Source organism: Trachurus japonicus, chromosome 4 (genome assembly GCF_045865225.1).
Source record: "Trachurus japonicus isolate A0001 chromosome 4, Traja_1.0".
Taxonomy (NCBI): Eukaryota; Metazoa; Chordata; class Actinopteri; order Carangiformes; family Carangidae; genus Trachurus; species Trachurus japonicus.
Genome location: NC_140910.1, coordinates 6,784,371 through 6,807,339, shown reverse-complemented (window position 1 = coordinate 6,807,339; position 22,969 = coordinate 6,784,371). Strand labels below are relative to the sequence as shown.

The following is a 22,969-nucleotide window of genomic DNA, read 5'->3' as shown; positions in this document are numbered from 1 at the left end:
CCGAGGATTGTAGGCTTCAGAGCCAACACTTACCTTCCTTCACTTTAAATAGCTTTGATGGATGGAGAATAAACTGGTCCGCCTCAAAAATTACACGTTGTGTCTTTTCTTTTTGTTTTCTTTTTAAATAAGGTCTCGTGAAAAAGTTCTTCAAGTTTACACGTCTCCTTGAGGCCGATGGTTGTCAACACCCAGAGGAAACAAAATGACTGTTTTATCAGATTAGTTTTTATTTGATTTGACTCACCAAGTCAAACAGGCGTTATTGAAGTTTGGGCTGAAGTTGGACCCGTAGATTATACGAAATGTGTGTGTGATTTTCACTGTAACTTTGAAATAATAGTAAATTTAGAAACTTTTATTGGGACATATTAGGTAATACTGTGTGTGTGTCAGTGTGTGTGTGCGCGTACATGCGCGCGTGCGCGTCATGAGTCAATATATAGATGGCAGTGCTGCAGTAATCAATGTATGTGATGAGCTGTTTGCACTTTGGTCCATTGCAGCAGCAGCACTTGAATAAAAGAGTCAAACAACTAAAATGAAGAAACAGAGGAACTACCTCTGATATTGTGATAGAGCTCCCCCTGCTGTTTCCTTCACATAAAGATCAGTTGTATCATCCTTACAAACCAAAATTCTGATACATATGAATAAGGACTATATTTCCATGAAATAGGTTTTATGTGCTAAGATGTTTTTTTTGTTTGGTTTTTTTTTCAGTCTATGGCTAAGATGTAGCAAATAAAATGGGAAAAGCCGTTTGTAAGAATACACTAAAATTAAAAAAAAACTGTTGAACGTGATTATATATTACACAAGAGGTGTGTATATAATGTAGTGTCACTATTTAAATCACAAGGATAATAGAATATTTCAGATTTCATATTAAGTGTGTTTTGGAAAATATCTGAGAATTTAAGAGTTCATAAAATAAGATAAAATCCTGTCACACAGAGTTAAAGAAATAACTGAAGGAAAAGGTTGAATAAAAATATTACCTCAACTTTTTTCAATCCCAAAATATAAACACTAAACTACAGACATTACAACATCTTTGCAACGTCTGCAGGTAACTCTTCAGAGACATATTGCACATTAATTTACTATTGGTGATGTTGGTGTTTTTTTTTTTAGAAATATGTCACATAAGAAAAGCAAAACCATAAGACCTCAGTCTTAAAAATACTTTAATTCACTAACAGATTATGGCTATGTTTATATAGGCTATTCGATCGTTCTTTAAATGCAATACAATGCAGCAGAATAGAAAATGCCAGAATAAAGTCATTTGAGTGTTTCTTTCCTCTACCGAGTTAGATATTTTTCATGGTTGTCATTTTGAATGCCTATTGTTGCTGTTATTCCTCAGTCTTTAATTTGCCAGTGTTGTAAAGTATATAAGAGGAATATAGCCTAAAGCTGAGTAGAGAGGAACTATGGAGTCTGGACTTCTGTGTTCCCACACTGTCTGTTTATTTGTTTGTATTATCTTCAAAGAGTCCTGGCCTTCCCTACAGTACCCAGGGTTGATGGCATTAGTCTTACGAATGTGTATTTCAGTTGTGATAACAATGTTATTTTTGGATCGACACAATTACAATGACACATAGGCAAGTAAGAAAAAATAAATAAGATGAGCTTCATAGATTTTTGCTGAAAGTATATCAATAGTCACTGGTAAGGCTTTTGGGTTGTTTAGATTGTGTTGTTACTGAATTGTATCATGACCATATAATGAAGAAATAGACCCCCCTCAGAGACTAATAAGTATAACAATTTATTTAATATTTAAAGTATTATTGAATTTTCTGTTTACCTCTATAGCCTTTATCTATCTCCAATCTCACAATACTGTTACGCCATATAATCTCTGGTTTAAAAAAATATACATATGCCTCTCCTGAGCTATCTCTTGCTGATCTTCATGATTCAGAGACTGGACACCTGCTGCCTCAGTCAGGAGAAGGATGAAAGAAGCATCTTAGAATATCTGAACAGTTTTCTAACAGGCCACAGACTTTGCAGGAGTTAAGGGCTTCAATAAACTCTGTCACTTTCATATACAAGTAAAACAATTTTCACTGGGCATTACATAGTTAACATATAGCCAGTATCTAGCACAATACTTTGACTACAGGCCAGAGTTACTCACAGATATAAGAATTTATTTAGAATATCCATATTTCTGTGCATGTATTACTGACATACTGGGACAGATAAGATGCCAGACTGTAAAAAGATGTGGGTGATGCACTGAAGTGACCAATTACGTAGCCTACCATTAACAATTCAATTCAATACTTTTATTACGGACACAGCGGCGGTCCATAGAACAATAAAAACAAAACAAAACACATATACACATATACACAGAACAGACAGGTAACATTAAATGTGTATCCTTTATCACCATAGAAGTGTAGCTAATAACATTAAAATGCTTACAGATTCATATATTTGACTATAATAAATCTCTTATTTGTTTGTTTTTTTCTGGAGCTTTCAGTCTTATCTTGTGGGTGTCACTAGCTTTGAAAATGGGCTAATGTCATCTGGTGATGAAGGCCATAAAACACACCTGTTTCTTTTCTTGGGGTGGTGTTTGGCTCAGTTGGTAGAGCACCCGTCCCATGTGTTGAGGCTATAGTCCTCACTGCAGGCGGCCCCGGTATCCTGTGTGTCATTCCCTCTCTGCCTCCCGTCACACTCTCAACTGTCCTATCTAATAAAAGGCATGAAAAGCCAAAAAAATATACTTAAAAAAAAAACACACCTGAAAGCTGAAAAAAGGGAACTGAGAAATTCATTTCATTTGATATTGTGTAACAATAAGTACAATTTGCAAATCAAGTGTAAGAGTGTAAGAATATGTCTTCTACGAGGAAATAATGTGTCGTTACAGCCATAAATGTGTGTAGAGTAATGAGTCCAGTTAGGGTAATAATTTTTTTAAAGATCTAGCCCTACTACAAGTGATCACAAGTAATGTGTGATGTAATTGATACGGGAAGATAAAAAGCAGAATCTGTGTAGCTTGTTGTGTTTGCACAAGTAGCTGAGTCATAATCTGTTGCCTCATATCTGCATCCTAATCAAGAGATTCCTGATGCTGCAAACTGCCTCCAGCTCCAGCTCATTGGTAACTAATGAAATTTTTGGTTAAATCTGGTCCAGTACTACATTTAATCTGTGCAGTTGAATCAAATGAAAAAATGCAATTTCAATGCATTTTCAATGTCGTGCAAACTCTTAGGCCTATATTACGGACACATTTAATGCAGAAGCACTGGCCTCACAAACTTTGAGATCTTGAGATTTGCCATGTTATTGATCGTCACTGCACATGCAAGAAACAACAACATGACTGTTGTCCTGCTAAGCTGCTGAGTCATAAATTCATCTACAAATTTCTTTAGTCAGTATTGGCTCTTTTTTTCCCTCTTGCAGTCAACTCACAGTCAACTGTGGACTCCACGACCTTGTGCTGTGTATCCATTAACAACTAGCTGAGGAATGGCTGGGATGTGAGACTATCCTCTCTGAGGTTGGTTTGGAGAGACAGTGTTTCTTTAGGCCTATACATCATCCTTGAAGAAAACCCCAAGATTATTTGTCATAATAATAATGCATATTGTTCTCTCAGGCTAGTTCTTAACTTTATAGTCAATTTTGTTGGAGGAGAAGAAGCATGGACTCATCTATCAAATGTCGCAAAAACGCACAAACAAACACACTGAGACATTATCCCATTTAATTTCATTAATAATAAATGAAAAATGATTCCTCCCCCCACCTTAGCTCTTAGGGCTTTTCTACATGGATACTTTCGCCTGGGCGTTATGTGATTTTTAGAAGACTACAGTGTCTAGGCGCTACATTAGCTAATAACATCGCCCATACATCTTAAATGACTTTCATAATAAAAGTAAATAACTTATACTAGTGCCTGTCACTCGTAGAGATGGAAATAAGTTATTTGTAACCGGACTCTCTGACGTGACGTTGGAGGATATGATTGGTGGGCGGCTCTGGTATATATCCGTCAGGCTTCAATCCCACCTTCTCGCCAGTGGAATTTCATCTCAGCTTCTGCACCTTCAGGGCAGACGAGAACATAAAATAAGTAAGTACTTCACTGTTTTTACATGATCGTCGCTTACACTGTCACAGCGTGTGACTCGTGTCTGTCATGTAGATGTCAGAGTGATACTTGTTGTGGGGACTGTTTGCTGCCGGTGAGCCTTGAATGTTACAGTGTGTTCTGGCCTGACTCCGTGTCATTTCTCCCCTGCTCAGCTGTATGCCTACGTGGACTTAGCGAGCTAGGAGAACAAACTGTAACGGAGGCTAGCATTAGCATGCTGCTAACCGAGGCTACACTACAACTTGTACTTTTTTTTTTTGCAACGAGTCTGTTGGTGTTGGCTAGTTCACACACAACACGACACGACCGCTTGTTCGGCCAATACGGCGGGAATATTATTTCAAGGTTTTAAGTTTTCAGCCCACTAGCTTAGTGTCATTATGTGGCTAAAGGCTCAGCGTGAAGTTGTGTGTGTGTGTAGGTCTGTGTGACGGAGCCGAGCTACCTATTAGCCGAGGAGCTACGTGTCACACGCCACAGTCAAAGTTTTTAGCAAGTTTGCTAACTAGCCAGGGCTCCGGAGCTAGTAGTTCATGCTACAGTGGTTTTACAGCTGAAGACCCCCTCTCTGTTGAGAGACACGTATACAAGACAAACACCCGGCCTTGTCTTTAGTGTTTCTTTAGTTATTATGATCATAGTTTCACTGGATCTCAGCACATTTTTTATGGCTGGTCAGCGTTAGCCAGGACGGCAGCTAGCATGAACTGTCAGCTACTAAACTTGATATGGTGTTAGCTAGCACCGACACTAACCAGCTTCTTAAACCCTTAATCTGGGATTTAGATATAACTTTACATAGGCTCGAGGGGGTTGACATGCTGACGCTAACATTAATGCTCATCCATCTACCTTAGGGGGTTAACTAGGCGTCAGTCCATTAATACGAATGGCATCTTAGGTTATATAAAATGAGACGCAAACATGCTTCAAATCGAGTTAGGTTGGTCTAAGTCTGTTGAAGGCAGGGCTTTTCCCAGCTAGGAGCTCGTCACTGACGTTTCTCGTAGCCATTTGAAACGCACAACTGCACACATGACGTGGTCGTTTGAGCAAAAAACAAATCCAGTTTCAGGGTTGTACAGTGGCTGACACGTTTCACTTGAAACCATTGGGTCTAGTCTGGTGCAGACAGAGGTAACCAGTCACCAGGAGCTTTAATGGGCCATATTATTGTCTGTGAACACAACCATCACAAATACTAAAAGTAGGTGCTAGAAAATAAAGGTCATATTTAGTGCCTCATTTATACACACTGAATAAGCAATTTAGGATGCATAACATATTATATGGTCCTTACCAAGTTATTTGGGGATTAATAAAAAACTTTATGGGAAGCTGTGCACACCTTACTGGAAACTTTGACCTACTTGTACATCCTGGAGTGAGAGGAATGTGGCGATGCCAGTGTGCAACTTGTGAAATGAATCCAGATGACTGACTTACATAAACACCCATGCCATATCGAATTATACAGGCTTTATTAATCACATCTAATAACAAAAAAACATTCACCGAGTAATTTTGCTGGCTTCTGCACAAGAACGCAATAGCCCATTTTAGTGGTCCACCCAACAAAGCTGCTTCATTAATTGCCAGGACTGTCGTCTTGTATGACGAAGCAGTGTCCAATTATAGAAGCCAGATGCTTGTCAAGGAGAGAGAGCTCCAGTCGTACCTATCTCTACTGGGGTTCAGTAATGTGCTTCTTGGCATCAACTTTATCTGAACCCATCTTAATTTTCCAGATGGTTCCGGTTGTCTGAGGTGACGGTACTTTGGCTGTGTTTTTCCTGTTGATCTCGCTAGAACCATGACCATCAAAAATGTCCAAGTTAGGCCTCAGCAGTGGCAGCTCGTGTTTAACATTTAGAGTGCAGTTTGACTTTGTATTCACAGTCGGTCTGTGTTCTAAGTGGTTTCTATGAAGAAATTACACTATTGGCTTGTGTGTCATGGTTTGAGTTCAAGGGGCATACTAGGCACATACAGTACTATAAATTGGGTGATCGTTATAACGCGAAGGCACATGTAATATGATGTGTGAGTATATTTGAAATGATGCAGGTTTCTTCTTTGTACAGCCATAACCCAGTAGTATCTTGTTTGTTACGTTTTTGAAGAGATGTCTAAAGTTTCATGTCTTTTCTTTGAGGCTGAGATGTCGTGCAGGTTAATTCTTTACAAATTACCGATTTTTCTTTGTGATCTTCAGGCAAAAGCTGGCAGGCTGACGGGAACTTGCATCTTTACAGGACGGATTATCTGGTAACTGACCATTTAGCTGGTAAGTCTTTATATCTGCAGTTGTAATGCTAAGTGGCATGTTATTTATCTGTGTGATTTTTGTCCACCAAACCACTACACATACACATACCTACCTAACCCATAATAATCTACTTGTGAGGGAAAAAACGTAAAATAGCTAATAGTCATCATCATACTGGAATAAATTGTGATTTTCTATGCAAGTGTGTTGCAAACTTCTCTGTGGCTGATGCTGAATCTAATGTAATCTGCTAATGAGGCACTGGACAAAGTGGTAGTGGTAGTGCTACCAACATGGCCGCCACTATCAGGCTGGCTACTGACCAAAACAAGAAACGACTGTAAGAGTCTCAATTTGAACTGGAAACATGATCTCAGTGCTGTGATAAGAGCAGAGAGAAACATCCAGTTGTGCTAATAACTAGGCAGACTTTTGTTACTCACTGGACCGGTAGAAAGGGTACAACTTGAACTCTCTCGAGTCTCAACATAGTTGGACTGTCCATGGGGACTACAGGGATAAAGCCTGGTGGGGCACCACATTGGGGTGTAGGTGGACAGTAAAAAAAAATCCATTAAGTCTGTCTCAGGGTTCAAGTCCAGTATTGAATTTCTGTCCTAGTCTAACCACGGCTCCTTCTATCGAATGAATGGCTGTCTGTGGATTACTCTTGTTTTACCAAAGTTTCTGTCACTTAGCCTCTTTACCTTCTTTATCTCCTCTGACAACAGAGCTCTTTCTTCTGCCAGGTGGAGTTTCTAGTTGTTCCCAAAAGAAAAGAAAAGAAAACACTGTCCTCTTTTTGGTTGTGCAATAGCAGGCCCACTCCCCTTATACCGTATATATGGAGCCTTGATTTTTCTGCAAATTTCTGTCCCCGGTGGCAGACAGAATTGCATAATGAAAGCAAGGTTTGTTAACATTTTAGCTTTAGCTGTATTGGTCCCCTCCCCCCTGTCATGGATGACTCTGGTGTCTTATACACCCTCTCTTGCAACACAATTCTCCACATTGTCCCAATAATGAAATCCATATTAAAAAGACTCAGGACTGTCGACAAATACAGCATCATAACAACTGCAAATTGCTTATACTTTGACGACTCTTTGCTTGCTCATACCAGTGTTTAAATGGAGAGAAATTACAGACTTTGGTTGGCAACAAGGTCTGCAAGTGGTAATGAAGGTTGAGTAGAGCCTTTAGGTTGAAAAGCCTGACATGAAGTGTTTTCTGTCATGTGTGTGGGGGGCTGCTAATCTAACTACCACTCAATGGAAGTTTGTAGTGAAATACCTCTCAATTGCTTGTTCTATGCTTAACAAAACTAGTTTTCCATGAGATCTGGGTGTGGTCTTTTCATGCTCTCAGATACAGATACACACAGACTTGCTTAGGGGCAAAATCCACCCTAAAACAATTGACATTCCTCTTCTCTTCTTGGCCACAATTTGTTTCTCCACCAGCCAGAAAACAGAGCAGTGGCTCCTGATGATAGATTGAATTTCTGCATTGTACTAGCGAAGGGGAATCCGACAGTTGTTGGGGCATACATTAGTTTTTCTCCCCTTTTTGTAGAACAAAAATGTTAGGCAACACTTCCAGATTATATAACTCCACAATCAAAATAGCTGTAGGATTAAATATCTTAGATTAGTGGACTGGCGTTTTGGTGTCTGCATTGGAAAGAGTGATTGGTTTAAAGATCCCAGACTAGGTATTTGAGTTTTCTCTTGGTGGATTTTTCTTTAATCCTATCCAGTGTGGACGTACAGTGGGGTCAGTGGGGTAAAATCCTCTTAACCCAGGAGCCTACTCACCTGGCTGCAATTCTTAGAATAGCACAGAAGCAAAGAGAGTTGAACAGAAGGCAAGTTGATTTCTTTTCGAAAGACAGCTACACTGTCATGTAGCTGCTGCAGCCCTGCTCCCCCCCACTGTTTGTTTTGTGGTGTTAAGGCATGAGATCTTCACTCACTACTCAGTCTCTGCACACATTAACACAATACTGATGTGGTAATGTGACAAGAAGTGTGATTATTGTGTGAGAGACAAGGCTGAGATAAACGTAGATTAGATAATGGTGAAAATCCCAAAGTCCATCCATGATAACCTTGTGTACCATGCTGAACCTGTAAATGTGACACTTCAGAGGATTCACCAACAAGTTTGTTGATTTTCTTGTTCAAACTGTCAGTATGTGCAAAACTCTTTAATACCCTGTTCAAGCCTTGCATGGGTATATCTTGGCTCTCCTTTCTCTGATGTATAGACACATACGTCACTTCTCTTTGCAAAGGTGTTGTTTTCAACCAGGAGGAGGCAGCACTGCACTTCCTGTGCCTAAAGACTGTACATTCCTTGGTGTGTTCCAGGCAAATGAAATCACCTAAGACATGCATGGTATTAAGTCTGTAAAGGTTTTCAGACATCATGCAAAAAGCCAGTTTACTTGATCTCTGAATCTCTGAATGAGTGCGTACATCCAGTCATGCAGAGAACAGCTAACCATGACTAACGCAGCTGAGTAGGCGGTCCTTCAGTGTGCCCCAGGACACACTCACATACACACTTGGACCACCTCTGACTGTGGTGTGAGTGATCAGTGTTGGGAGGTTTTATTAGCCAACACCTCTCGGATCACCAAAGATGCTTGTTAAGCCAGGTCTGAACAAAGTCTTAGTTAAAGACCCTAGCATACTCCCTCCCATGCTATGGGCAGTGCTAAAGTGCAGAACATATATTCATCATGGTTAATTCTAACTGGTTAAAAATTAAGAGCTGATAACATACATGTGCTGGTGTTGCTCAGATTTGCAACAACACAAATAAGAGTTGTGATTGTTGATGATCAGATATGATGTTGCTTTATCAGTTAGTCTGCCACCAAACATTTTTACATCTTGATACAGATACCAGTCAAAGTTAAGAAATTATTACCTGCAGGTATTATCTGTTAAGTTTAAACTAAACTAAAACAACTAATAAAACTAACAACTAATCAGCTCTGTTGGAATAATGTGGTTTGATGAGATTTTACTGACAGTGCTGGAACCATTTGAATGAAGAAAAGTGTTTTGTTTTTTTCCCAATGTTATTGTTTGTGGACAAATTAGTGAAAATAGTGTAACCTTTGTTTTCAGTGGCACACTCGGACTCTGTGTTAACGTGGGATTTTGACCATGAGCTCAGTCGCTGTACTTACGCAGGAAAGCTTCAATGAACACCGCAGTGGGCTTTTGCCAGAGCAGAGTGGTGGTAAGTACTTTACAGCTTTGCTTGATTTGTAAAATGCGATCGCTGAGAGCCGCCAGGGGTGAACTCGTCTCTGGTTTGTCTGCGTTCAGGTGCTGTGGCAGGACCCAATGCTGGTGAGGAAGAGGATGCTCTTCCTACCTACAAGGATGCCTTCCCTCCTCTGCCCGAGAAGGCGGCCTCACCTGAGGGGACCCAGGAAACTGCAAACGCTTGGACATCTAAGATCCGTCCTCTGAAGTCCTCTATTATCACCCAGGTTAGACTTTTTTATTATCCCTTCAAAAGTTACTACCAACCATTTTAGTTCACATGTGGTTTTAATTGTATGAAACAGTGTTGTAATCTACTGTGTTTGGTGTCTGTTATTTGTTGTCTTGCGTTATCTCAAGAGATCAGCCTTTTTCTGCATAAGTTAGTGGTCTCCTACATTTCCCATGAAGCCTTTCACACCTCTCAAAGAACATGCTGTACCCTGACACGTTCAGCTGAACATGTGTAGGTGCAGTCATAGCAAGGACGTCTTCCACTCACAAAAATCAAAACTCTACACTGTATTTCACTACAGTATGAACAAACTGTTATTTTGCTTCTTGCATATAATAAGAATTATCTTGTGAGAGGAGAAAGTCCACTTTTATTCACATGAATACAAAAGGCAGAACATGAGCAATTGTAAGTTGACAACCGTTTGAAAAAGTAGCCTCTGTTTATAGCCAATCATTTCTCCTTGCTCATGTTAAAGGGTGATACAATGCTTGTTATATCCACACAGGTGTTTCCATTTATTTTGGCTAGCGAGAGCTCTGCTCAATCGAGGACCTGGATTTATGTCCAAACTGTAGACACAGACATTATAAAAGTTGCAAGACACAATCTTGAGCAGGGCACTAATTAGGAAAAGTAAGTGAAGTGTTACAATGTGCTGTTAGTTGGCAAATCAGCAGCTAGCTGCCTTACTGCAGACTCTGACTTTTAATAGCAGGAAAGTCATGGGTACACCTATTGGCATTAACAGTGGATGAGTTAAATGAAGTGTGTCTGTAAACCATACCAGTGAGCACGGTACCATGATGTAATTAATTACACCTGCGCTTTTCTGCTATGACGTGTCTACTGTAGGCTTTTGTTAGGGCAACAAGATGTGTGTCAGATTATACTGTGACATATTGCTGGTGACTTGGTTGTGCACTCCGGTGGTTCCTGACTCGGGTTTTACAACATAAAGAGAAGAGTGACTGAGAAATCGCAGGATGATTAAAGGAACAGTGTGTGTTGAATTACTTTTTTTCTAGGCTAATGAAAACACAACTTTTCTTACAGTAATGAAATCATTTTGAATATTCCATGTAGGGAATGGGGCATGTTTTATAGAGCCTGCCATGTTGCACATCCATGTTTGTAGGGTACCCCAGAGAGGACAAACCAAACACTGGCTCTAGAGTGGGCTTTTGGTCTTGATTACTTAAAGTCCCCCTCCCGCGACCCTTTTTGGTTATTTTAAAACCAGCAGCTCATTAGCAATGCACTTCTGGAGGGTGGGCGGAGACTGCGCTGCTCTGCACCCGCCCAGCCACCCCCTCGCTGACAGCTGGACATTGTACAATTACAGATTCGGCGCGTTTAGCGTAAAACTCCACACTGGGATTCGATCCCGGACTGGAACATAGTCCTTGCTCCCAGTGCAAGCTGCTCTACCACATGAACTATACCTGTTATACCTTGACAGCTACACCGAGCTGTCAAGCCTTTCACCTCTGAGCCAGATGCAGAGCGGGGTGGGAGCTTGTTGCACTAGTGCCCTCCCCTGGGGTTGTGACACGTCAACTCCAGTCTCCCTGAAACTGCCAGTTTGCGTCTGCCATTGGTTCACAGCAATTTGAAGGCAGAAAAACTCAGAAATGCAATTTTGCACTTCCTTTTCTGCTGATATGTCCTCTAACACAAGAAAAATGCCACAGGAACATGTGAAAAGCACGAAAAACATGATTTTCATGGGAGGGGGTCTTTAAGGAGTGTTGTAGGTTCCCTTATATAATTGCAAAGGGAAAGGGGGAGATGGGTATTCATTTGTTGCCTACTGCAGATGGCACTAAGAGCCCACCCACACGAATATGGATTTTTTTAAAACTGTAGTAACTGTAAAGTATTTTATAGTATAGTATAGTATAGTATAGTATAGTATAGTATAGTATAGTATAGTATAGTATAGTATAGTATAGTATAGTATTTTATCGTTTCGACGTCTCGTCCAGACGGACACGGCGTTTTCGGGGTGTGAAAACGGTATTTTTCGGAAACGGGTCTCAAAGTGGGAAAATCTGAAAACGCCGGCCTAACATTTTCATCTGGATGCCCAAAACTTATCTTTTCTGAAACGATGATGTCATACCCTCCACGGCTCTCACCTGTAACCTGAGACACACTGCTAGAGTCTATGGACGTAATGTAACAACAACAACTACTGTCAGTCCCTCGGCTGAATCGCGTCCGTTAAATCATCACCGATCGTCATATTTTAACTGACAGGACTCCCAGTCAACAAATATTCCACTTATAATGTTTGAGTTTGAATATAGTGGGGAACTTTACTTCTTCTCTGTTTTTTGGTGTTTATGTGAGGCAGCGTTACAACGCCACACACGCACCACACAATCCTGGAGTATACAGTGTTTTGAGTCGTTTTCAGTGGGTCCCTGTGAACGCAGATATTTCTTGAAACAATCCCGTTTTTTTCAAAATGAACAAGGAAAAAGATTAAAACTTATTCACTAATGTTTTTACCTCTTCCATGTGTATACATGAAGATACGTTAGTTTTTAAAAACAACTTGTTTTTCCGTATGAACCAGGTTTTCCACGTGCCGCTAGAGGAGCGCAAGTACAAGGACATCAACCAGTTTGGGGAAGGAGATCAAGCCAAGGTCTGTGTGGACATCATGCACAAGACCGGCGCCCATCTGGAACTCTCCTTGGCAAAAGATCAGGGTCTCTCCATCATGGTTTCTGGAAAACTGGATGCTGTGATGAAGGCCCGCAAGGAGATTGTGTCCCGACTGCAGACTCAGGTGAAAAAAATTATCTTTATTAATGTGTAACATGCTTGGTGGAAGTAATTTAAAGTTAAAAGGCGATGATGCCAACTGTACATTTTAACCCCAACAGGCTTCAGCTACTGTCGCGATCCCCAAGGAGCACCACCGTTTTGTCATTGGTAAAAATGGGGAGAAGCTTCAGGAGCTAGAGCTCAAGACTGCCACCAAAATCCAGATCCCACGACCTGACGACACCAGCAACCAGATCAAGATCTCTGGTACCAAGGAGGGCCTGGAGAAGGCAAAGCATGAAATCTTGCTGATTTCTGCTGAGCAGGTAATATGGTCTCCCAGAACACACAACATCTCCATTTTGAGAGATTTTTTTTTTCTGAATGTCTTTTTCGTCCTGTCTTTCCTTCTTTTTAGGACAAACGTGCTGTGGAGAGAGTGAACATTGACAAGGTGTACCACCCATTCATCACCGGTGCCTACAATAAGCTGGTAGCAGAGATGATGCAGGAGACCAGTGCCCGCATCAATGTTCCCCCTCCAAGTGTGAACAAGACGGAGATTGTCATCACCGGGGAAAAGGAACAGGTGGCCCTTGCTGTGGCTATGATCAAGAAAGTCTATGAAGACAAGGTACGCTAACATTCTGGGGAAATTATTGTGAGGAAAGTTTGCATTGATGCAGAGAACGCTGGTCCATGTGTACACTATTATTCTAATGTTAAATGTAACATAGAGTAAGTCCCAGATCTGCTGCTCTGTCTCTTGCAGAAGAAGAATGCCACCACTATTGCAGTGGAGGTGAAGAAGTCTCAGCACAAGTATGTGATTGGCCCCAAGGGAAACACCCTACAGGAGATCCTGGATAAAACTGGTGTGTCAGTTGAAATCCCACCTTCTGACAGCAGCTCAGAAACTGTCATCCTTCGTGGTGAGCCTGACCGTCTGGGCCAGGCTCTCACTGAAGTTTATGCCAAGGTACAAAAAAAAAAAAAATCTTCTGTTGCTTAATGACAGATAATTGTTTGAGAATGAGACATAACTAAAGGCAAGTTTCCTTTCCCAGGCAAACAGCTACACTGTTTCCTCGGTCACAGCTTCTTCTTGGCTTCATCGTTTCATTATTGGCAAGAAGGGGCAGAACTTGGCCAAGATTACCCAACAAATGCCCAAGGTATGTTGAATGATGGATTCTGCATTTATAATGTTAAAAAAAATCGCCCTTCTCCTTCAGTTTAATTTAATTTTTTTCATATTATACAGGTGCACATTGAGTTCACTGAGGGAGAAGATAAGATCACCCTGGAGGGTCCTACCAAAGACGTGCAGATGGTGCAGAGCCAGATAGAAGCCATGGTTACAGATTTGGTCAGTATTGAGTTGCCTATTCAATTATGACATGGGAGATATTGGAAAATCTAATCCATCAGTAAAAATGGCTCCTCTAATGTCAAAGTTGTCTTCCATACCATTTAAAAAATATTTCCTTGTTTTTGCGTAACAGGTAAGCCGTATGGACTATGCAGAGATCAGCGTGGATCCCAAATTCCACCGTCATCTGATCGGAAAAGGGGGCGTCAACAGTAAGTACAGTGGTATTGTCAAAATGCTAATGTTCTGACTTGTGCACAGTGCAACAAAAACGAATCAAACTAACTAAATACACTGCATTATCTTATAGTCAACCGCATCAAAGAGCTGCACAAGGTGACTGTCCGCATTCCCCCCGACAATGAGAAAAGCAACCTGATCCGTATTGAGGGGGATCCCCAGGGTGTACAAGAAGCCAAGAAGGAGCTGCTTGAGCTTGCGTCACGCATGGTCGGTACAAGCTTAAGTTCACAGGCAATGTGCTGCTAATTGGACCCAGATGTGCTCTTACTAAACACACTGTCTCTTGCAGGAGAACGAGCGTACAAAGGACTTGATCATTGAACAGCGTTTTCACCGAGCCATCATTGGCCAAAAAGGGGAGAAGATAAAAGAAGTGCGGGACAAATTCCCAGAGGTGAGTCAGGATTTGTTGATACTGGTTGGTCCATGGTGTTGACTTGACGTACTCAATCTATTAAATGTATTTGTGTAACTCTATACGATCATGTGTTGCAGGTTATCATCAACTTCCCCGACCCAGCACAAAAAAGTGACATTGTTCAACTTAGGGGCCCAAGAACTGAAGTGGAGAAATGCTCAAAGTTTATGCAGAAGATAGTGGCTGAAATGGTAAAGTACCCTCTCTTTGTCTTTTCTTTACTATGGTTGGAATACTGTGTTGAAACATTTTAATGCACTTGTAAAGGATACCAAATTGAAGTGTAGTCAAGTATTAACTCTCAGTAATTGCTTTGGTTAGGTGGAGAACAGCTTCTCCGTCTCAGTCCCCATCTTCAAGCAGTTCCACAGAAACATTATTGGAAAAGGGGGATCTAACATTAAGAAGGTACATTATCTATTTGAAATAATTTATGTAGTTGAATGAAGTTTTTATTCAGTCAAAGTTTGATTTGACAATTGCTTTCTTTTCTTCTCCAGATTCGAGAGGAAACCAACACAAAAATCGACCTGCCTGCTGAGAACAGCAACTCGGAGATGATCGTCATCACCGGGAAGAAGGCAAACTGTGAGGCTGCACGGAATCGCATCTTGGCAATTCAGAAGGAGCTGGTAAACAAAACACACCCAGAGAGCTTAGTCTCTTCAATCCTTTGGCATATGGGTCCAAATCTGATGCATATGGCTAATTAATGTCTCTTTGTGTTCAGGCAAACATTACAGAGATAGAGGTTTCCATCCCCTCCAAGCTGCACAACTCATTGATCGGGTCAAAGGGCCGTTTGGTGCGCTCGATCATGGAGGAGTGCGGCGGCGTACATATCCACTTCCCCACTGAGGGCTCAGGGATTGATAAGGTCACCATCCGAGGCCCCGTAGAGGAGGTGGAGAAGGCCAAGCAGCAACTACTTGGCTTGGCAGAAGAGAAGGTTTGTACAAATATCTTCTGTTGACCTGGCTTAGCTAGCAGCCATTTTACAGGGAGTGGGGGAGGGGGCAAAGAGCTGCTTCTCAGCATGTAGTAATGTCCAAACAAAAGTGCAGAGATGTTATTTCAGTGTGTCTTCAGCAGTTAGAACAAAAACGTATGTAAAGCTAGTTTCTTCTGGCTGCTGTTTTCTCACTCACTTGTCTAAACCTTTGAATCAGTTCTTTTCAGTTGAGCATGATGGGATTTGTCCATGTTTTATGTGGACCTTTTTATAATTGAGGTTGTCTTGCTGTAGGATTCAGAGTCTTAATTTTTTTTTCTTCTTCCAGCAAACAAAGAGCCACACTGCTGAGCTGCGTGCGAAGCCAGAATACCACAAGTTCCTCATTGGGAAAGGTGGTGGAAACATCCGTAAGGTTCGTGACAGCACGGGAGCCAGGATCATCTTTCCCACCGCAGAGGACAAAGACCAGGAGCTCATCACTGTGGTTGGAACTGAAGAAGCAGTGCGGGAAGCCCAGAAGGAGCTGGAGGAACTCATCAGGAGTCTGGTAATGCTCCAAATGAGAATAAACACATCAGGAAAAGCTAAACGAAGTCACCGGTTCCTGTAAAATGTCTGCATTTTAACAATTTGTTTTCTTCTTTTTAAAAGGACAATGTCATTGAAGATAATATGATCGTTGACCCCAAGCATCATCGCTACTTCGTGGCTCGCCGTGGCCAAGTCCTTAGAGACCTTGCTGATGAGTATGGTGGTGTGATGGTGAGCTTCCCTCGCACGGGTTCTCAGAGTGAAAAGGTCACTCTCAAAGGAGCCAAAGAATGTGTGGAGGCAGCCAAGAAGCGCATGCAGGAGATTGTTGAGGACTTGGTTAGTAGATAAAGTTTTGTTTTCCTAAGATGGTCTTTGATTGTGTTTGAGATTTTCATTCTTCCTGTGTTTGGCGTATAACTGATTACTAATCTGTCTTTTTTTCCTTCTATTTGAACTTTTTTGTTGTTGTTGTTTTTCAGGATGCTCAAGTGACCATGGAGTGTGTGATTGCCCAGAAGTTCCACCGCTCTATAATGGGTCCCAAGGGCTCACGAATCCAGCAGATCACCAGAGATCACAATGTACAGATTAAGTTCCCAGAGCGTGAGGATCCACAAGGTAAAGGTAAGATCAGTGTGCAGAAATCTGAAATTAGGGTCCTTAAAGCAGAAGGTATGCACCGATCCGATATCGGCCCGATAGTGACTAAATAGCTAGATTGGGTATCGGATAAATGAGGCCGGTCCATGATGCCGATCGATTCACTTCACTTCCAACCAACCCGGCTGTGACACAACTACCGTATATTGTTGTCAGTAGCACCTCATCAACGCTGATGTGCCTTATTTGTGGCCGCTGTCAGTGCCACATGGGCTTTGCCTTTGAGCAATCAAGCGCTGCCTTCGCCTTTGTTAAAAACAATAACGGCAGCAGCTGTAGCAGCAGCTGAGATTGCTGTACCGTCATCATGGAATTGACGCTTACGTCCATCTTCCTCAAAGTGAAGTCTTGCAGGGTGAGAATTATGGGATATCACGCGACTAGATTACGGCTCATTTGCAAAACACCTTTCAGTGGAAACACCACAAATAGCAATTGCACTTTTTTCGAAATTTCAGAAATATCACTTTGATTTTGCGAAAATCTATAATGGAAACCCACCTAATGTCTTCCACATGGCAAGGTGTACAGCAGCCAAGCCCAATAGGCGGCCCGTGGGCCACATCCAGCCCACGAGAGCCAAATCTCTGACCCCACTGGCTCTGACGCACCGGTTTTAATATGAAACTAATTGAGCAACATGAGAAATAAGATGCGCACTGCTCTATGTTATTACGATGTCATCCCACACTGTACGTCTACCTCCGCTTATGTAGAGAGCACGTAAAGGTGAAAAAATTTCAAGTGTTGGTGAATAGAAGAACATTTAAAACTAATTGGGGAACCCTGGTGTACAGTTTATTAATTCAATAGTGCTATCTGATCGGTATCGGGTATCGGCCGATACGCTAAGCTCGGGTATCGGTATCGAGACTGAAAAAGCTGGATAGGTGCATCCCTTGTAGAAGGTTTCTCAACAAAACTTTGTGGGCTTCACTTTCTAGCTGCACCTCCTGCAGAAGCTCCTATTCAGGAGAATGGAGAGGCTAACGGCGAAGTGAAGGAGCCGGTTGATCCAAATGCACCCAAAAAGTGTGATGTGATTGTGCTCTCTGGCCGCAAGGAGCGGTGCGAAGCTGCCGTGGAAGCACTGAAGGTCAGTATTCACAAAATAAATTAGTTTGACTCATTCTTATTGCTACTTTGTTCACTAAACCGTCTTCCTTCCTTTCCTTTAGGCCTTGGTTCCTGTCACCATTGAGGTGGAAGTGCCTTTTGAGCTTCATCGATACATCATTGGACAGAAAGGAAGTGGAATTCGTAAGATGATGGATGAATTTGAGGTGCGTTTGCAGATTTTTGCGCTGACACAGAGATGCAGAAGATTTTTTGTTTTGCCTTGTGTCTTATACCCTTACTGTCTGCGTCCAGGTTAATATTCAAGTGCCTGCTCCTGAGCAGCAGTCTGACAAAATCTCCATCACTGGCTTGGCCAACCACCTTGATCGCGCCAAAGAGGGCCTCTTGGAGCGTGTCAAAGAGCTGCAGGCCGAGCAAGAGGATCGGGTTAGTACTGAATAAAGTACTCGGTCACATCAAATGGTGTTTTCAAATGTTTCTGCAGTGTAGATAATTCACATGCTCACATGGAGAAGTTATCTCTAAGTTTAACATAGAGGGCACCCTTCTGATAACACTGGAGGAGAAAGGGCTTAATTATTAACTACGCCGGTGTTAGGTGATCACCGGTTCCAGCAGCTGTAGAATCGGGGCAAGTGTCAAACTCATCAGAATACTAATCCAGAGCGCTGACTCCATCAAATCCTCTGCAGGCACTCAGGAGCTTCAAGCTGACCATCACTGTGGACCCCAAGTACCACCCCAAAATCATTGGCCGCAAGGGTGCCATTATTACAACCATCCGCACGGAGCATGACGTCAACATCCAGTTCCCAGAGAAAAATGATGAAAATCAGGTATAGCATTGCTTCTGTTTCCTCGCTCACACTTTCCTCATTCCAAATCCAAAATGTTGCAGGCAAAAAAAAAAATCCTGCAGGTGGCATACTAACACTTATACTTGCATATATTGAGTCTGTTGCTGTATTGTTCATGTGCTCGTCATTAGTAAATTGACTCTATGGTAGAATTTTCTCTCTCTTTTTTTTCCCCCCCCTGTAAAACTCATTAAACAACATGATTGCTGAGTGTTGACGATTAGCTGGCTGCTGTTTCTCCACAGGATCAGATTACTATTACAGGGTATGAGCACAAAGCCATAGCTGCACGAGATGCCATCAAGGCCATCGTGGATGAGCTGGAGGAGATGATCTCTGAGGACATCACCCTGGACAGCAGGGTCCATGCCCGCATTATTGGAGCCCGTGGCAAAGGCATCCGCAAGATCATGGATGAGTTTAAGGTAAGGAAGAATTGAAAAATTACTATTAGTAGCTTGTTATCTGGGACATCACCTCAGCAGCACAAAGAGATCTTGATTGCATAATCTACTAGTATCTAAATATTTTTTTATTCTGTGATCAATTGACTAAATATACCTTAGAGCAGGTACACTGACACCTGGCACCTAAAGTGTTGCTTTAATATGCAGTCATTTTTGTTTCTCTTGGAAGTCTAAGGTTAATATAAGCAGAAATGTCTCCAAGGAAACATTTGTGGTGTGTGTTGGTCGGACTAGTTAACACCCAGTTGTATAGAGGTTCATCCAAGCCACAAAATGTTTTTCCAACTCACCACTTGTTGCATTTTGGCCATCCAGATAGTTTTAGGTCTTTCCCACTAAGGTTTTTGGTACCTCCACACTTCCTGTTAATACTGTGATAAATAAGAATATATTAAACAGCAGCATCTATTTTATTTTCTCACCTTTTTTCTTTGTGAACACCCTTTTTTCAATAGTGAATCCATCAAAGCACAAATACCGACATTGCATCCAATCACATACTTACTCATACCTTGCTACTCACATAGATGATAATAGCTGTGACTTTGGCTTGGGTGGTGTTGTTTGTATCTTCTGGGGTGGGCAGGTTTGGAAGAGGTGGAGGATTGGGACTCTTGTAATCCCATTAAAGCTGTACTTTAACAGCTAAACACGAGCGAGCTTAGCAACAGGCTTCTTCCTGCAGGTCTGCAGGTGTTCAAGGTGGAAAGCAAAGTTCGACCCTGATGACCCAGCTCGGTTTGACGGGATCAGGTGATGCTCTAGGCGGGGGATACCTGAGAGAGCAGCATAGATGGACGTTAGAGCAAGTTAATCTCTTGGTGCTCCGCTCGGCTTCATTTCTCCTGTTGAATCTCTCTTTTTTTTGTGCTGTGTCATTGTCACTTGAATGTATGACATTCAGTGTTTGTTTCATTTCTTAGGTTGATCTCAGGTTTCCCCAGAGTGGAGCTGCAGACCCGAACCTTGTGACAGTCACAGGGCGCCCTGAGCTTGTGGATGAAGCCATCGATCACCTCCTTAACCTGGAAGAGGAATATGTAAGCTTTCCTGTGCACAGCCACAGATCATATTTTGCATTGGATGATAACAGAAAAACCCTAATAGTGTTTGTGTTTTCTGAACTAAACTTGGTACTAAACTTTATTCTTGTTCAGATGGCAGATGTTGTGGAGAATGAGGCAAAGATGGCTTACATGAGGCCTTCTGGAAGCAGTGCTGCCGCCATGGAAGAACATCGTGGTCCATCCAAAGGTTTTGTGGTGAGGGAGGCACCCTGGACCACTGGCAATGAGAAGGTCAGTGCCTTCCCACAATTCTGTTACTGTATGGAAATGAAAATTGGTCACACCTCCTTTTTCCTCAATCTCCTTTTCATCCCCTCTTTTTAGGCCCCCGACATGACCAGCTCTGAAGATTTCCCTAGCTTTGGAGCTCCAGTGGCAACCAAGACCTCTCCCTGGGGACCCAAACGCTTCTAAGCCGTGCTGCTACAGATGGGCCTGAACTTAACCGGACACAATCTTCCCTGCCATTGTCCCCCTCTTGACCTGGACTGACCGCTGACCCTGAAAGTCTTCAGTTAGAAGTGTCATCCTTCTCTTGTCAACTTGTCCTGGTCTGCCTTTGCAGATTCATCAATCTAAAAGTGCTTTCAGGTACTGTAATTGACTTGTGAGCTGTGTATCTGCGTTAAGTAATACTGTCTCATGCTTAAAAGAAAAAAAAAAATGTGACGACAGATGTTGCGGTTAAGTCTATACAGTCTGTAAAAGACTGACATTTAAATGTTAATTAGATCTGACATTTCATTGTGGTTTGAACTGTTATACCAAATTCAGTGGTGGCCAGACATCAGTTTTTTTGAGCTGCCCTTATCTTAGTTGCCTTCGCAGGGTGGGGAAAAGGGATTAAATTACTGCTGGTGACATGATTCCTGACCAACAAGAGGCCAGCTGTTTCAGTAACCTACCCCCCCTCCCCCTCCTGCTTTACTCATGTAGCTGAGTGAAACTTGTCAGTCATTAGCCTTCAAGCACACTGTAGTGGTTGTCCTCTGTCACATCTCTCCATTTGCTTGTAACTGTGCTTCTGTGAATATGGTCAAGTAGTGGCACGTACCTTGTAGCCTTATGAATTGGTAAACTGTATTATGGGAGGGGGCGGGGTGGCGGGCGGCGTCAGCCACTGCAGAATGGCACCTACTCAAACTGCCAGATGCTTGGAGATCATGCCAGAACTAAACTTCTTACAACACTAGGCCTAGAGCTCCAACGTATCAAACCTCACACTAACTGTTGAATGAACTTTTTTTGACATTCAAAAGTAAATCACTCTACAAAAGAAAAAATGACTGTGTGTTTGTGAGCAAAACAGCAGACCATCCTGTGCCAACTCTCTGTTTAGTGATGTCAGATGTCCTGTGTTCCTCATCCTCTGTATTGGGTCAGTGTCCAGTCCCTTTGTCTTCCAGTTGCTATGCAGATTGTTCTGTTAAATAGCAATGGCCCTTTTTTATCAGCCTTACAACTAGAAAGATACAAACCAGGTAGAGATGATGTCAAGGTGCATTTTCAAAGGACAACTGGAAGGGTATGTTTATTGTTCCTCTGAAAGCTCTTGGAACATTTCTCACCCCCCAGATGTGGTAATTAGTTTAATTATGCTCGAAGAGTGCAGATTTAGCTTGCTAGCTGCTAATTCAACATCTTGCATCAGCCTACCTTGGTTTATATCCTCCTAGTATTGAATGAAAGTTTATGCAAATACCATTGAAGTGAACGGTTATGGATGACACTGGAAAAGAAATTGTCCAAAAAGTCAATAAAAATTGAAAATCCTTGTTGTGCATTGCAGTGTGTTTTGTGTAAGGAGCCACCTGTCCCTTGTTTACTCACAGAACATGACATAGAGTCGGCACATGTCAAAGCTGATGGACCTGTTGCATGATCATGTTTGGATATGAGCAGTGGATCTCTCACTTTCTGTGGTGAAAGGTTTGCATGATAGACTTTCTTATGTTTTGGCCTGAGGGTGGTGCTAGAGGAGAGGTCATTATGATAATCCACTACTGAGTGAGGACATCTCAACCTCAGTGGTGGGACCACATCAATGAAGAATTTGAAAAGTGCAATGAACAATGGTTCGGTTCTGTGTTTATTCTGTATATTAAGTATTTTCTGGCTTGTAATTTAATAGAGCTAAAGGATGAGACCAGGTAAATACAGCACCTGGGTTTTTACCACAAGATCTACTACCCATGTACAGCCACAGATGACAAAGGGGAAATTGGCCTGTTATTTTTGCTCAGATATAGCATACCATGTGGAAACACTACATTACATTGCTGTAATGGATTTTTGCAACCCATGGGTGGCACTAATGAGAAGGAAATCACAAGACTCCATGTTGATCAGAGCAAAACAATAGGGTGGTCCAAGATTTCTGTGAATTTTCTCCTACCTGCCTTGCAGGTACTACCTGCTGCATATCCGTATCCGTACTGAATGGTCAATTGAATGACAAAAAAGGAAATATTGACTTTTAAGTGGCATTGGAGAAAAACTGGGATGACTAAAATCCAGTCATCCTCTGTGAACCACCAATGTCTTTGCCAACTATCTTGGCAAGCCAGTGGTTATCAAATCGACATTTTTGCAGAGCAGACTGC

The 22,969-nt window shown here is 41.9% G+C and overlaps 1 protein-coding gene across 2 annotated transcripts; it reads left to right on the top strand.

Annotated features, from left to right (window-relative positions):
- The first annotated feature begins 4,065 nt into the window (after nt 1–4,065).
- On the top strand, nt 4,066–22,136 carry hdlbpa (high density lipoprotein binding protein a). 2 transcript variants are annotated; one of them, XM_085773558.1, is made up of 28 exons: nt 4,066–4,126; nt 6,363–6,434; nt 9,557–9,671; nt 9,761–9,927; nt 12,520–12,735; nt 12,833–13,039; nt 13,132–13,347; nt 13,486–13,692; nt 13,781–13,888; nt 13,978–14,082; nt 14,219–14,297; nt 14,396–14,535; nt 14,618–14,722; nt 14,824–14,937; nt 15,068–15,154; nt 15,247–15,378; nt 15,477–15,695; nt 16,027–16,248; nt 16,353–16,571; nt 16,715–16,853; nt 17,840–17,991; nt 18,074–18,178; nt 18,267–18,401; nt 18,668–18,811; nt 19,078–19,257; nt 20,223–20,339; nt 20,457–20,597; nt 20,691–22,136. In XM_085773558.1, exons 3-28 carry the CDS (start codon nt 9,596–9,598, stop codon nt 20,778–20,780), a joined length of 3,822 nt encoding a protein of 1,273 aa, XP_085629684.1. In that variant the 5' UTR covers nt 4,066–4,126; nt 6,363–6,434; nt 9,557–9,595; the 3' UTR covers nt 20,781–22,136. The 2 variants fall into 2 exon arrangements, with proteins under 2 accessions (XP_085629684.1, XP_085629683.1); XM_085773557.1 differs by having other exon boundaries at nt 16,715–16,859.
- The last annotated feature ends 833 nt before the right edge of the window (nt 22,137–22,969 follow it).